This window comes from Mustela lutreola, chromosome 4 (assembly GCF_030435805.1).
Source record: "Mustela lutreola isolate mMusLut2 chromosome 4, mMusLut2.pri, whole genome shotgun sequence".
Lineage (NCBI taxonomy): Eukaryota > Metazoa > Chordata > Mammalia > Carnivora > Mustelidae > Mustela > Mustela lutreola.
Window position 1 is genome coordinate 65,270,823 of NC_081293.1, and position 13,602 is coordinate 65,284,424.

The window sequence follows — 13,602 nt, forward strand, 5'->3', positions numbered from 1 at the left end:
GTAGAGCCTAGTGCATGCCCTGTCGTGATTGCCTGTGCGGTGACTTAACTGTAGTTTCTCATTCTGTCATTGTCATCTGTGTGTGCTGTCTCTACACTCTTCTCTCTCCCTATCAACCAAATGACACCGTAGGCAGCTAGGGAAGCATGCTGAAGATATTGGTGTCATTCAAGATAAGCAGCTTTTTTTTTTCTTTTTTTAATGTACTAATGATTCTGTCAAAGTCAAAGCTCAGATGCTGAAATCCCATCATGGTGTTTTCACCGACGCGATGATTCTGTAACCGTTGTCCGGTAGCTAGCTCGTCAGCATGTTCGATTCCATCACATTGAGCATCCATGTAGTCTCACATCTGGCCGGGGCAGGTGACGATCAAGTGAGCCATGTGCAAAGACAAGTGTTCATGTAGGTGACTAGGACACATGTAAGTGTACAGTGTTAGCATTAGTCTCTCTGTAAAATCTGAGTACTGCTAAAAAAACAATTTTCCGGTATCGTGTCTTTCTTGATGATTATTTTAATTAAGAAATTGTAAATCGTAGGTCCACAGAGTCCATGTGAACGGACAGATATCAGGATGGCAATAGTAGCCGATCACCTGGGACTTAGTTGGACAGGTAAGTGTGTACCCTCCTGAGTGAAACAAATACCATTTCTTAATTTCTTTGTCTGACTCACAAGGGGTTCGTTATAAAAAAGAGAAACAAGCAACAAGTAGAAAACAAAACGAGACATTTTTATCTTCCACAATTCTACCTACCCAGAGAAAATTACCGATAATACCTTACATCCTGTGTTTTTCAAAGCTTTTTCGATGCATATACACTAAAGAATAGAAATTTAAATCTTCCTTTACCATAAATGTAGGCACTTTCTTCAAACTGCCATTTCTGATAATAGAAGGTAACATTTTACCTAGTAGTAAATTTATTTTCTGGGGTCAAAAAAAAAAAAAAAACTAAGGCCTATGACTTTTAAATAATCCAAAATTTTAAACATGGTCTATTCCCTTAGAGCAGCTCTCTTAGGCAACTGTTCAATTAACCCATGCCTGTGCTTCCCCAATTTTTTTTTTTTTAAGACTTTATTTATTTTATTTGACAGACAGGGATGTGCTTCCCAAATGTTAATCGCTCTTGAGTCATCTTCACAGTTTTTATGATATACACAGACTATCTGTTTGTTTACCTGAAGCTTTTTTTTAAGTGGACTCACTCTTACGCCCAAAGATTTATTTAAAAGGAAATTTACCTCTTTGCTAAAGGAAAACAAAGATCATTTTCATTAACTACATAAACAAGAAAACAAGGGAATGAGAGGAAGTTGAAAATCTGAATTACAATTTTTTAAGTAGGATACAAGTTCAGAAACCCATTCAGTTTACAAAAGTCATTGGATTTGGTGAGATAAATGAAACTGTTTATAATCCGTGGGTAGAAAAGGAATGTTTAGCTTGATTTCACTTCATTATAGATGAAGATAAGATTCTGTGTCATTTGGTCAATTCTGCTTTGTAGATTTCACATTAACTAGGCCTCCAAAATCTTACGTCACACAAATCAGAGAAATGTCAAGTTCTAGAGGTTGAGTGTATTTTTTAATACATAGTCCAAAAAACAGAATAGCTTAAAATATAAAGGTTAACCATTGTCATACCTAAGTCATCTTGTATACCCTCCATGATATTCTATGCTCAGGGAAGTGATTATCTCTGTTATTAAAAGGGAGAATATGAAACCAGATAATGGCAAACAAGGTCAGCTACATTTTCTTCCTTTAAATGGCCTAAGTCCTGCCCTCACCCCCAACTTCTTATCTCCCTCTTATCTCCCTCCACCCAGCCTCTGCTCTCAGGCACGCTGCTAGTGATACTCTGAGAAGACAGGTAGTTGGTCACCCTTAGCAACTTGTTGAGACTTAACAATTCGTTATGAATAAATATTTGCTAACATAAAATTAATAATAAGTATATTTTAACATCAGACATTATGATCTGAAAATATATTGGAGTAAATGTTGGTTTTGCAGTGTTATATGCCCATACTATTAGATTACTTACCTTAGACAAATCCAGTCATTAAGTCTGTCAGAGCAAATTTTTGGAGAAGATGTGACATAAAGCTATTAAACTGTAAAATTCTTAGTGACAGTGTGTCTTTGCTTGTCCCTGGCTCACTAGACAAAGGACACAGTTGGGTCATAAAAGGCTTGTTGGGCAGTAAGGAGTATTGTCTCTTAAAGCACAAAGGAATGAAGATCTTAGAAAGATATTTAACTTTTATAATTCGAATTACTATCTGCTCAGTGAAGATTACCATTAAAATTATCATTTAGAAGAGCAAAATTTTTTTTTTTTAAAGATTTTATTTATTTATTTGACAGAGAGAAATCACAAGTAGACAGAGAGGCAGGCAGAGAGAGAGAGAGAGGGGGAAGCAGGCTCCCTGCCGAGCAGAGAGCCCGATGCGGGACTCGATCCCAGGAGCCTGAGATCATGACCTGAGCCGAAGGCAGCGGCTTAACCCACTGAGCCACCCAGGCGCCCTAGAAGAGCAAAATTAATCATGTTCCTCAAAACCACTGTGAACATCTTCATGTACCTTGATTTTTGTATAAAAAGCTTTAAAATGTTATATACACCATATAATTTTTTGGTTTTTTGGTTTGTTATTACCTAGTTTCCACAAAATGGCGTATTCTATGATCTTGGTTTTCACGGATAAATAACATCTAGTATACATATTTTATAACGGTGTTTTTCTAACTTTGGATCACAGTGCACTCCTGAGTCATGAAATCAATACATAACTTTGGTTTTGCTTTTAACAGACTACAATGGAGAGAAATGTCTGTGTCTCGTGTGTATTAAGGCTAAGTTTTGCTTCTTGATGATCTGGTTTCATTTATATAAACATTGCCCTCTACAATGTACATCTAACTACAGACCATGATCAAAACAGTTCACAAGCTGCTGTATTAACTCAATGAACTCTTCTTTTGTTCAACACTTGGATTGTTTTCCATTTTTCAATAGTACAAGCCTGAGATAAACACTCATGTGTGTAAATCATTGTGCCCAGCCCAGTGTATCATCACGATAGTTCCTAGAGTGAAATCACGAGTTTTTTGAGCCTCTGAATGCATTTCTCCAAATGCTAGAAATAGTTCAGCCGGGTAGTATATTAACCAATTCCTTTTCCCTGGGAGGGTTTTTTTTTCCCCCCATTTATTTCTGGAATCACTTAAAATAATTACCTGAGGACTTTTTTTTAACTATACAGGAAATATACAGTGAAAAGTGAGGCTCCCTCTCATCTTCGACTCCTGGTTTCCTCTGCCAAGGCAGCCACTGATTGTCACACGTTTCTTGCCAAAGACACTCTGATTAACAAGGTTGAGTGTACAGGTATAGACATTTAGATGGACACAGAGCTATTTCCATTTTCTTTGTTATACATGTGGCTGCATAGTGTAGACAGCAATCTGGACTGTGGTCATCATTTAACCTCCCACAGGGAATTCCTGAAGGCACACTCCCAGCATCTCTTGTGCCGTGTTCGCGGGTGTGTATCCCAGCCTATCTTACATGAGGCTTGAACAAAATACAAAGAATAATTTGGCCGAATGAAAAGAATCCAGCAACATCCTTTGTACAGCTCAAGAATCTTTATAAAAGAGTCTCTCCAGAGAAATGTAATTGTAGCTAAGCAGTTAGGTCAGGAGAGTGAAGTCACAGCCGGTGTGTCATCACTGTTCCCTGTAAAAGCAAGCATGTAAGGAGTCATGCTTGAGGCTGGACTGGGTTTTACGATGCAGTTCCTTTTTGTGTGTATGTAACAGTCGAGCATTACGTTTAATGAAACATAGGTGATAAAAGCAGAATGTGAAATCTTAGTAACTCTTTTTCTTTTCTACAGAACTGGCAAGGGAACTGAATTTTTCAGTGGATGAAATCAATCAAATACGTGTGGAAAATCCAAATTCTTTAATTTCTCAGAGCTTCATGTTATTAAAAAAATGGGTTACCAGAGACGGAAAAAATGCTACAAGTATGCTGACATTATATTACTTTGACTTTCAAAACTGCCTATAGTATTTTAGATAAGTCTACTGTTAATAAACTAGAGTAATCATAAAGTAATAAGTCTTTTGAAGTTACACTTGTTTAATTTAGCACTAGTATTTTAAACACCTGTCTTTGGGAAGCTTCTTAAGAAAGCAAGTGGTAGTGAATTTTTGGCATTTTTGTCGTTAGTTCTCTCCATGACCATCAAAAGTGAAAATCGAATTCTAGCTGCTAAATCCTGGGGTAGAAGTCAGAAGCACTCGGAGGCTACTGCTGTGGCCAGAGCTAGATGCACAGGAGAGAGAGAAAGGGGGATAGAATCAAATCATTCAGCTTCATCTGTGCTGCAGAGAGATCTCCAATATTTTTGGGTTCCTTTTGGTTTGATGGTGTTGGGGTGGGGGGAGGGGAGAGTTGCTGTACTATGACAAGTGCCAACGCACGACAATGTGGAGTAAGTTACTGCAGGGTTTGCCTGTGTCAGCCTGACCTTAGTAAGTCATTAAAATGCTAAGCATCAAATATGAGGGTGATCTGTTTTGACAGTCAAAAAGCAGAAGAACATGTTTAAAATTTTAATAGATCCCCTTGTAACTAAAAAGAGTCTGGCTATTTGGAGGCTCATCTGCTCAGCATCTTACAGTGGAATGAATATTGCTGCCACTCCACACAGCTTCACCAAGTGATTCTTAAGACCCGGACAGGACTTCCCTGTAACAGCGAGCTTTCTGAGCCCTCCAGATGGTGATTTGGCAGAGTAATCATAAAGTAATCATAAAGCAGGGAGGAGGAGCTAAAACTCTAGGAGGGTGCAGATCGCTGTGCTTTTGTGTGGATATTGTGGTGACGGCAGAAAATAATTTAATCGGGTTTTCAACCCTGTTTTCTCCTTTTTCAGCTGATGCCTTAACTTCGGTCTTGACAAAAATTAATCGAATAGATATAGTGACTCTCCTAGAAGGACCAATATTTGATTATGGAAATATTTCAGGCACCAGAAGTTTTGCAGATGAGAACAATGTTTTCCATGACCCTGTTGATGGTAATTGAATTTAGTGTTCCTATTTACTTAATCATTTGATAAAATTTGAAAGTGTGTAGGACGAGGCAGTCGCTTAAAACTAACTAAATTGTGATTTGCTTGACTTAATTTCTCGTTTTCACAGCTCTTTCTCTGCTAGAGTCTGCAAATAAAACACTCTGCTAGAACAAACTTAATAAATGTCTGTTACAGAAAATACAAATAACAGGGTATAAAAGCATAAATTAATTGAAAGAGTTGGTATTTCGAATATTTTACATGACCAAGTGGAAGAAAATTTAATCTCTAGAGAATGAATTGTTTTTGTCATTTTCACATTAACCTAAAAAACTAGTGAACTCTTTTATTCACATATTGATAAGACCAAACTCTAAGCTATCTTAGATCAAACAACCAAATTACTGGGTCAAGTTTTAGCATATAGTATACACATTGTTAAATAAAATGGTGAGTTCCTGTTCTAGGGCCAAGTATTTAAGCAAGTACTGAAAAAGTCTAGTGCATCACTCAAAACTATTTTTTACTTATTTAGCATTATTTTAATTTTGTATGGTTCCAATTATTGTTTGGAAAAACCCTGCCTGATCTATCATGTATAAAAGTCAGTGTCATTTCTAACTCAGGGAGCACAGATGTCACTAATAACATAGTAAGTCCTTTTCAACATTAGCTTACTTTATATAATAATATTGTCATCTTTCCTTCATTGTGTAAATTGAGGCTTTTTTAAAATCAAAGTATCAAGTAAAGTATAACAAATATCTCGCTATGTTTTTCAAGGTGCTTGTCTTCCTTTACAAATGGAAATTTATTCCTATAATGAGTTTTGAGTAAAGAAAGAAGAGCTTGGGATATTTTTCTACTCGGTTTTGAAAAATACGATGTTTTTTCCCCCATTTTTAAACTGGCAGAGTTAGATTAACAAAAACCAACAGCTTCTAGTTCTACATATATTATGTAACAAAGTTGTCAAATTCTTTAAAAAGTTTCTGCTTGCTAAAGTTAAAGCCAACAGAAAATTTAAAGCATACCTTATTATTTACATAACATTACGGTGATAGGGAATAATGTCAAAATTCATTTCATTTTAAGCTTATATATGCCACAGAACCTTGGAAAAAAGCTCTCTTCAAGCCCTCATCTTACATGTGAGGCCATGTAATGGTAGCCAGTCTCTTTTTGCACTAGCAGTAGATCATTGTTATATCAAATTCTGAATTATTGCCAAGTTATAGTTTATGGAATCTTTTGATATTCTTTTTTGGGAAAAAAATTAAGAAAATAGCTAACAAGGAGGGAAAAAAAAGAAGGAAAATAACTAACAAGCAAGATCACCAGAAAATAATGGAAATAGTCCATCGAATTGAAAGCTTTATTTTTAACATTTTAAAAAATCAGAATATCATTAAATAAATTCACAAGAGTTTTTCATGGTCGCATCTTAATATTTTTTATTTCTTATTTTAAAAATTCATAGGGAACTTTAGGAAGGTGTGTATGAAGTAAATTTCACTTAGGCAGATTATCAACCTCAGCTAATCTCAACCAATTTTTCAATAACATTCTGGTTTGTAGGTGACTAGACTTACCTATAGCAGTTTGAATTTACAACAAAAGCTAAGATAGTATTTGTCATGGACTGATGGGAAAATTAGGCTGTAGTTTTGTGGACCATCCATTCAGAAAATGTGCGTGGCTGCCTTTTTTTCCTGTCTCTCCTCTTCGTTGAACTTTTTTACGAAACCTCCTTTCCTCACCATGACCAGACCATTGTCGACTTCTCTCTCTGCTGAAGGAGAAAAATATTCCCTTTGTCCCCACAGCAAAGGTTAAAACAAGGGAATTATTCCCTACTTCCCCTCTCTGTAGGCTGGTAAATAAACCTCCGTGTTTCACAGTATTGTCATGGTTATCCGGAGAGCTCTTTGCAAAGGGCTTTCTTCCTTGTCTCTGTTGTGTATCATTTTTTTTTTTCTCTTTATTTGACTTGTGGTTCTGAGTGGACCCCTTTCACCAAGTTCACTAAGACCTTCATATACACCGCAAACCTTTCATCTCTGTCACATTATGATACCTGAAAATTTTCCTTGGAGTCTTTTCTACTTTATCTGCCTTTCAAATCCTTTTTCTAACATCATTTTAGATTTTTTTTCCCAGTGCTACTGCTCTAAGATCTAATAATAACTTCCTTCCAAAAATTCAATTTATTTTTCCTCATGCTAAATTTCAAGTGAAAAAAATAAGAATTAGAGTTGGATAGCATTGTTCATATGGAAAGCTCTTAAAATAAGTTATAAGTGACTTATTATAAAAATTGGTTTCTTTTTGCTTACTATATGCAGTCCACCAAATATGGATTTTGCATGCTAAACGTACATAATAAATTTGGCATGGAATAAGTATATCTTATATAATGAGAGCCGACTTTGTATTGCATTGAATTAGTCTGTGTATTTAAGTTACTGTATTAAAATTATCAAAATTGATAGAAATCATTTATATCTTAATTAGTATTATTTTATTATAGTTTGCACTAGTCTTTTATTTCATTGTATTACATTTAATTAAACTAAACCAATAAATTTATGAACATTATTCTGTAACTCATCATACATTTTCATAATTTCATAATTTAATTCATTCCATGTGTTTTGTTTGCTGTACTCTAATTCATTCCAGTCAGTCCGAATGTACTGTCTTCCATAGGTTATCCTTCCCTTCAAGTGGAACTGGAAACTCCCACAGGGTTGCACTACACACCACCCACCCCTTTCCAGCAAGATGATTATTTTAGCGATATCTCTAGCATAGAGTCTCCCCTTAGGACCCCCAGTAGACTGAGTGATGGGCTAGTGCCTTCCCAGGGGAACATAGAGCATTCAGCAGATGGACCTCCCGTGGTAACTGCAGAAGACACTTCCTTAGAAGACAGCAAACTCGAAGACTCAATGCCTTTAACAGAAATGCCTGACGCAGTGGATGTAGATGAGAGCCATTTGGAGAATGTCTGTCTGAGTGAGTATCCTCAATACCTCGGAAGTATGTCTGAGGTCCCAAAAGATGTTAAACCAGCAAAGCCCTTGAAACAGCCTAGTAAAGTAGGAGTATGCTCTGAGCAGCAAGAGAAAGGAAAATCTGGTCCTGATGAGGAGATGACGGAAGAGAAACTCAAATCTCTATTTGAGGACGTTCAACTTGAAGAAGGAGTAGAGTCTGAGGAGATGACAGAAGAAAAAGTTCAGGCTATTCTTAAAGGTGTTCAGCAAGCAGAACTGGAAATGTCTTCAATTTCAGGTTGGCAGAACGAGACATCAAGTGGAAATCTAGAGTCCCCTGCTCAGGCTCGAAGAATAACTGGTGGGTTACTGGAACGGCTGGATGACAGGTATGGCTCCATTTCGGAAAAAAGAGGAGCGAATCGCTGCTTACGCGTTAGTGAATCATTTGTTTTAAGTACCTGCTTTTTTAGCAAGTACTATTCTTTGCTAAATCGCCATTCCAGTTTGGGGATAGTATCTGCCTCTAAGGTTGGTTCATTCTGCTTATCCAGAGAGGGAAAGTTACATGACATCTGACTCTGGAACTCAGCTCAGTTCTCGAAGTCATAGTCATTAGTTCCAACAGGGTACTGGGCTCCACCCTGGGTGTGGACCCTACTTAAAACAAAACAAGGGTGTCTGGGTGGCTCAGTCAGTTGAGCATCTGCCTTCATCTCAGGTTGTGATCCCAGAGGCCTGGGATCAAGACCCACATCGGACTCCCTGCTTGATAGGAAGCCTCCTTCTCCCTCTGCCCCTCCCCCTGCTCATGCTCTCTCTCGCGTGCGCGAATAAATAATAATAAAATAAAAATCCTTAAAAAAACAAAACAAAAAAAAACAACTACTGTTAGCCTGAAGTAAAATGCAGTTTTACATGCATGCCAAAGATGTTTACTTTAGAAAACTGCTCTTTTCTAGTTCATTACTTGTATTACTCCTTTCACAAAGCCAATAAGGAATGAGCTTTCAAAATAGTGTAATAAATGAAACCCCATGTCTTTTAGAAATATGAACATTTCTATTGTTTCCTGACCTCAAACGTAATATGCTTATTATGCAAACTTTAAAATACAGATTTAAGAAATCAAAACCCCATCATTTAGCAATAACCACCATTGAAATTTGGGTGGATTTCTTTTACATACATCTTTCTAAATGTCTTTTTTTAAATTTTCTTTAATGATTTTATTTATTTGAGAGAGCGAGCGAGCGAGCATGAGAGGAGAGAGGTCAGCGGGGAAAGCAGACTCCCTGCTGAGCAGGGAGTCTGATGTGGGACTTCATCCCAGGACTCCAGGATCATGACCTGAGCCGAAGGCAGTCGCTTAACCAACTGAGCCACCCAGGCGCCCCTCTAAATTTCTTAATATAGAAAATGCAGAGAAACAAAAAGTCATCGGTTGTCCTACAGTACTAAGAAAACACTTAACATTGTATATCCTTCTTTTTTCCTACATGAACATTTTATGTAATTTACAACATTGCATATGTAATTTTTCACTCCAGATAATATTGCCGTAGTGGAAATTTGATTACAATCAAAATAATTCCCTAATCGTGAGTCTAGTTCTTTTTTGCAGTGGACTTAACTCTAGGAAGGTGAGAATCTAGGGCCCTTCAGACATTGGTTCATATCCCACAGCATTGGGTTTGCATTTTGTGGCTCTGGATGAATTCCTAAGCTCTAAGAATGTCCGTCTAATCAGCTTTAAAAACTGGAACCTCAAGCAGATTAACAGATTAAAAAAGAAAGCCTGTGGAATGGCTGGAGTGTAGAATGGCTATAGACATGACTGGTACAAATAGTCAATAGTTGGCATCATTTTTGCTTATGCATACATCAGATTAAAATACAGTGTACTTTAGTAGCAACTAGGGATAACCTCAGGGTTTTTTGCATCCAACTTGTTTCTTTCATAACCATATTTAATATTTTCGTATTGCTGATAAACTCCTTACTCGATAAAAATTCCCAAAGAGGGAGTTTATAACATTTTGCAAAAAGGAGTCTGCGAGATTCCTTTAGAAGAATGATAAGACCAAAGAATTCTGTGCTCAGCCTACCAGACTGTTGCAAAGACAACAAATAGTATTATTTTTGATGTCTGTGTTCTAATGTAATAACAATCTATAGTTGCATAGCAGGAAATTGTTACATTTAGATTATAGCGTCTTCACACTGTGCTGGGACCGTTTGTCCTCACACATATTGAATAAGGTGTGCTGTTGATTGGGGATTGTTTATGTAGAATCAGAATTTGATTTATAAGAATACACACCTACTTACATATGTAGGATATAGATCTATATCATGCATATAAAATATTGTGCTAGTTTTCACCTTCAGAATTCTACAGGTAATAAAGACAGTAAAAACAGTGCGCAAGCTAGAAAATAAAAGTCTATACTGATACTAATAAAAATTGGAAGTCAATTTAAAAGAAACTATTGGAAGAGAAAGATTGTTAACAGTTGAAAGGAAAATAGTCCTCACAGAATTTGAGAAGTGACCGGTGAGCACCAGCGCCCGCTCACCAGTGGGAGTCAGCAGAGATCAGGGGAGGGGAAGGAGGAGACCCAAGTTAAGGGTGTTAGGGTTGCAAAATCAAGATGGCAGGATTCACAACTGGAAACTCATCCAAAGACTGGAGTGTCGGTACTTGGGGATGCCAGAGCTCTCATCACAGGAATGCGTTTGTTTCTCTGCCAGCAGTTTTTTCCACTGGCAATGTGAAAGCCTTTTGCAATATCCTCCTCTTTTACATTGGTGGGTCTGGAATTCTCCGTGAACCTCTCAGGATGACTTTTTAAAATCTCAAGTCCAAGTAGCTGTAGCAATGCAATTAAACAAAACAAAACAGAAATAAGGGCAGCATAGCTAGACAGTTTGGGAATTGGGGTGTGGGGGAAGCCTGGGGCCTCACCCCCAAACCCAAACCCATGATCGCCCTTCACATATTAGATTTTTTTCATGCCTTTCCATTTCATGCCTATAAAAGTGGCTTCAAACGTGGTTGTTAAAAATTTAGGGTTTCTGAAGCCCATATTCAGCCATGTATTACCATTATAAATTTCCACATTTTCTCGTTTGCAGCCCTGATCAGTGTCGAGATTCTATTACCTCATATCTCAAAGGAGAACCTGGAAAATTTGAAGCAAATGGGAGCCATGCAGAAGTCACTCCAGAGGCAAAGACAAAATCCTACTTTCCAGAATCCCAAAATGACATAGGGAAACAGAGTGTTAAGGAAACTCTGAAACCAAAAATACATGGATCTGCTCATGTGGAGGAACCGGCATCATCGCTAACAGCCTATCAGAAAGCTCTAGAAGAAACCAGCAAGTTTGTAATAGAAGAACCTAAACCCTGTGTGCCTGTCAGTATGAAAAAGATGAGTAGGACTCCTCCGGCAGATGGCAAGCCAAGACTTAATGTGCACGAAGAAGAGGGGTCCAGTGGGTCTGAGCAAAAGGTATGCAGTCCGGTTATCTGATACACTGTCAGTTAAACCAACAGTACTAATGCTTCCCATTCTTTGATTAATCTTGTTGCTGGTTCTTTACTATTTCCCAATTATCAGTGCTAACACTAATGGTGGGGGTGAAGAAAGAACTAGGTAACACTCATGCTATTTGATTATATTTTCATTCACTGAGTAGGACAAAGGAATATGCATGCCTTCAGCCATTTTTCCGGAGAAAAAAAGAACTACAGAGAAGTTACGCTTAAAGTCCAGTGGCAATTTTTGTCTAGGATTTGGATTTGGGCTTCCTAACTCCCAGCCCAGTTGTCTGTCTTATGGAAGGAGGATAATTATTCTGGCTTTTCTTGGTTCTTCTGCATAACTTAAAGAGTTTATAGATGTGACCCACCTAAGAGTTCTACCCTATAAAGGCTGTTATCTGAAAGTGTGTTTTCAAAATTAAAGAAACCCAGGGCCCAAGGCTGAAATGAGGTGGGTATATACAGTGTTGCTTGACTGCATTGAGAAATTTGAAGTTGGACTATCATGTTAATCATTTTTATATCTTAAGTTGAAAATTTTCTTAGTATTTGTTTCTTGTAATTTTGAAGCCTTAGTGTCCTAGAATTATTTGCTTTCACTTTGTACTTAAACATGTGTTTGTGGTAGATTTTTTTTTTCATCCTTTGAGATTTACCACTTTTAGATATTAAAAAAATTTGGAACTGAAATTTATAACTCACACACGGATAAAAGAAAATAAAAGTTAGTTCCATTTCCTACATTTTTTACTGCTTTTTGCTCTCTCAGGCTTGTCTTTTCCTGAACCATGCGGTAGGCGTAGGCCAAGACATGGACATCTTGGAATAGTAACACTTGCAGTTTTCCCTAAAACATCCAGTGGTGCTTAAGATCTCCTGCAGTGTTTGGGATTTAAAAGAAACAAACAAACAAAAAATTCTTTTGTAAGATAGCAAGCCCATGATGAAGTTGTGGTTTACAAAAACTTTATGAGTAAATTCCCAGTCACTCGGGAGCTAATGATCAGCTAGCTGGTCAACGAATCATATCCTTTCCTGGTCCCTCTGCGGGCTAGCTGCTGACCGGTTTCCCACATGTTAGGAGGGAACGTGAGAGGAAGTAAAGTTCTCAGGCTTTCCTGTCACTTCCTGACAAATGGGTTTTGAGGTTTGATTTCTTTCAGTTAATTCTTAGCATATTTAAGCAGTATGACCTTGGATGTTCCCTTTTGAAATGAGTCCACAAAATATAGAAAGAAGCAATAACATTGTGATATCTTAACTATGAAAGTTTACCATTAAAAATCCATAGAGAAGTTCTGAAATCAAATCATCATCTAAATATGAATAAGCAGTTGTGTGTGTGCACATATTGGCCACTGGGGAACCAGGGAGAAGGCAAAAGAGGGTTTGAAAGGAAAGTCTTAACCCTGAATGGAAGCTCAGCTGAGTCTTCAATACTGGAACATAATGACTCATCAGTACTGGAATATAATTACTCTTAGAAAATGTTTTCAAATTGCTTATGAGGTTGTGCTTTTGGTCTTGTCACTAGTCCTATTCTAATGCCTAAAAACTTTTCATGAGCATAAAAGTTCTTAACGGAGTTAAAGTTTCTGGGAGTTTCTGATCTCACAAGAAATCCAGACATGTTCAGGTTGTGTCCTTTGTGGCTAGACAGGAGTAGAGTAGCAGCAACCAAGTAAGTCATCTGATGTACAATCTCAGAAAACAGCGCCCTTTTTGTCCCCTAAAAAATCAGGTCAAAAGTCCGGGTGCGGCTCTTACACGGATGACTGCCTGCTGTTACAAGGTAAACTTCTGCTCTTTTCCACGTCTTTCCATGCCGTGACCCATAGTAAAATGTACTGAAACAACCCCGTTTGTCTGTCTACTAGTTACCCTCTTTGCCAGTTCTCGAGAATTCTCTAAAAGGAATCGTGATCGAGATTCTACTAGCATCTTCTGTC

At 37.5% G+C, this 13,602-nt stretch overlaps 1 protein-coding gene across 9 annotated transcripts in view; it reads left to right on the top strand.

Moving 5' to 3' along the window:
* The window catches only part of ANK3 (ankyrin 3), a 675,561-nt gene that overhangs the window by 637,835 nt on the left and 24,124 nt on the right, over positions 1-13,602 (top strand). For 3 of the 9 annotated variants that reach the window (XM_059170188.1, XM_059170189.1, XM_059170192.1), the window contains 7 exons: positions 543-617; positions 3,918-4,049; positions 4,965-5,108; positions 7,815-8,123; positions 8,403-8,493; positions 11,243-11,621; positions 13,395-13,445. In XM_059170188.1, the coding sequence (XP_059026171.1) occupies positions 543-617; positions 3,918-4,049; positions 4,965-5,108; positions 7,815-8,123; positions 8,403-8,493; positions 11,243-11,621; positions 13,395-13,445 (1,181 nt within the window). Of the gene's footprint in view, positions 1-542; positions 618-3,917; positions 4,050-4,964; positions 5,109-7,814; positions 8,494-11,242; positions 11,622-13,394; positions 13,446-13,602 lie in introns of all 9 variants that reach the window. The other 6 variants (XM_059170184.1, XM_059170185.1, XM_059170191.1 and 3 more) reach the window with 3 other exon arrangements.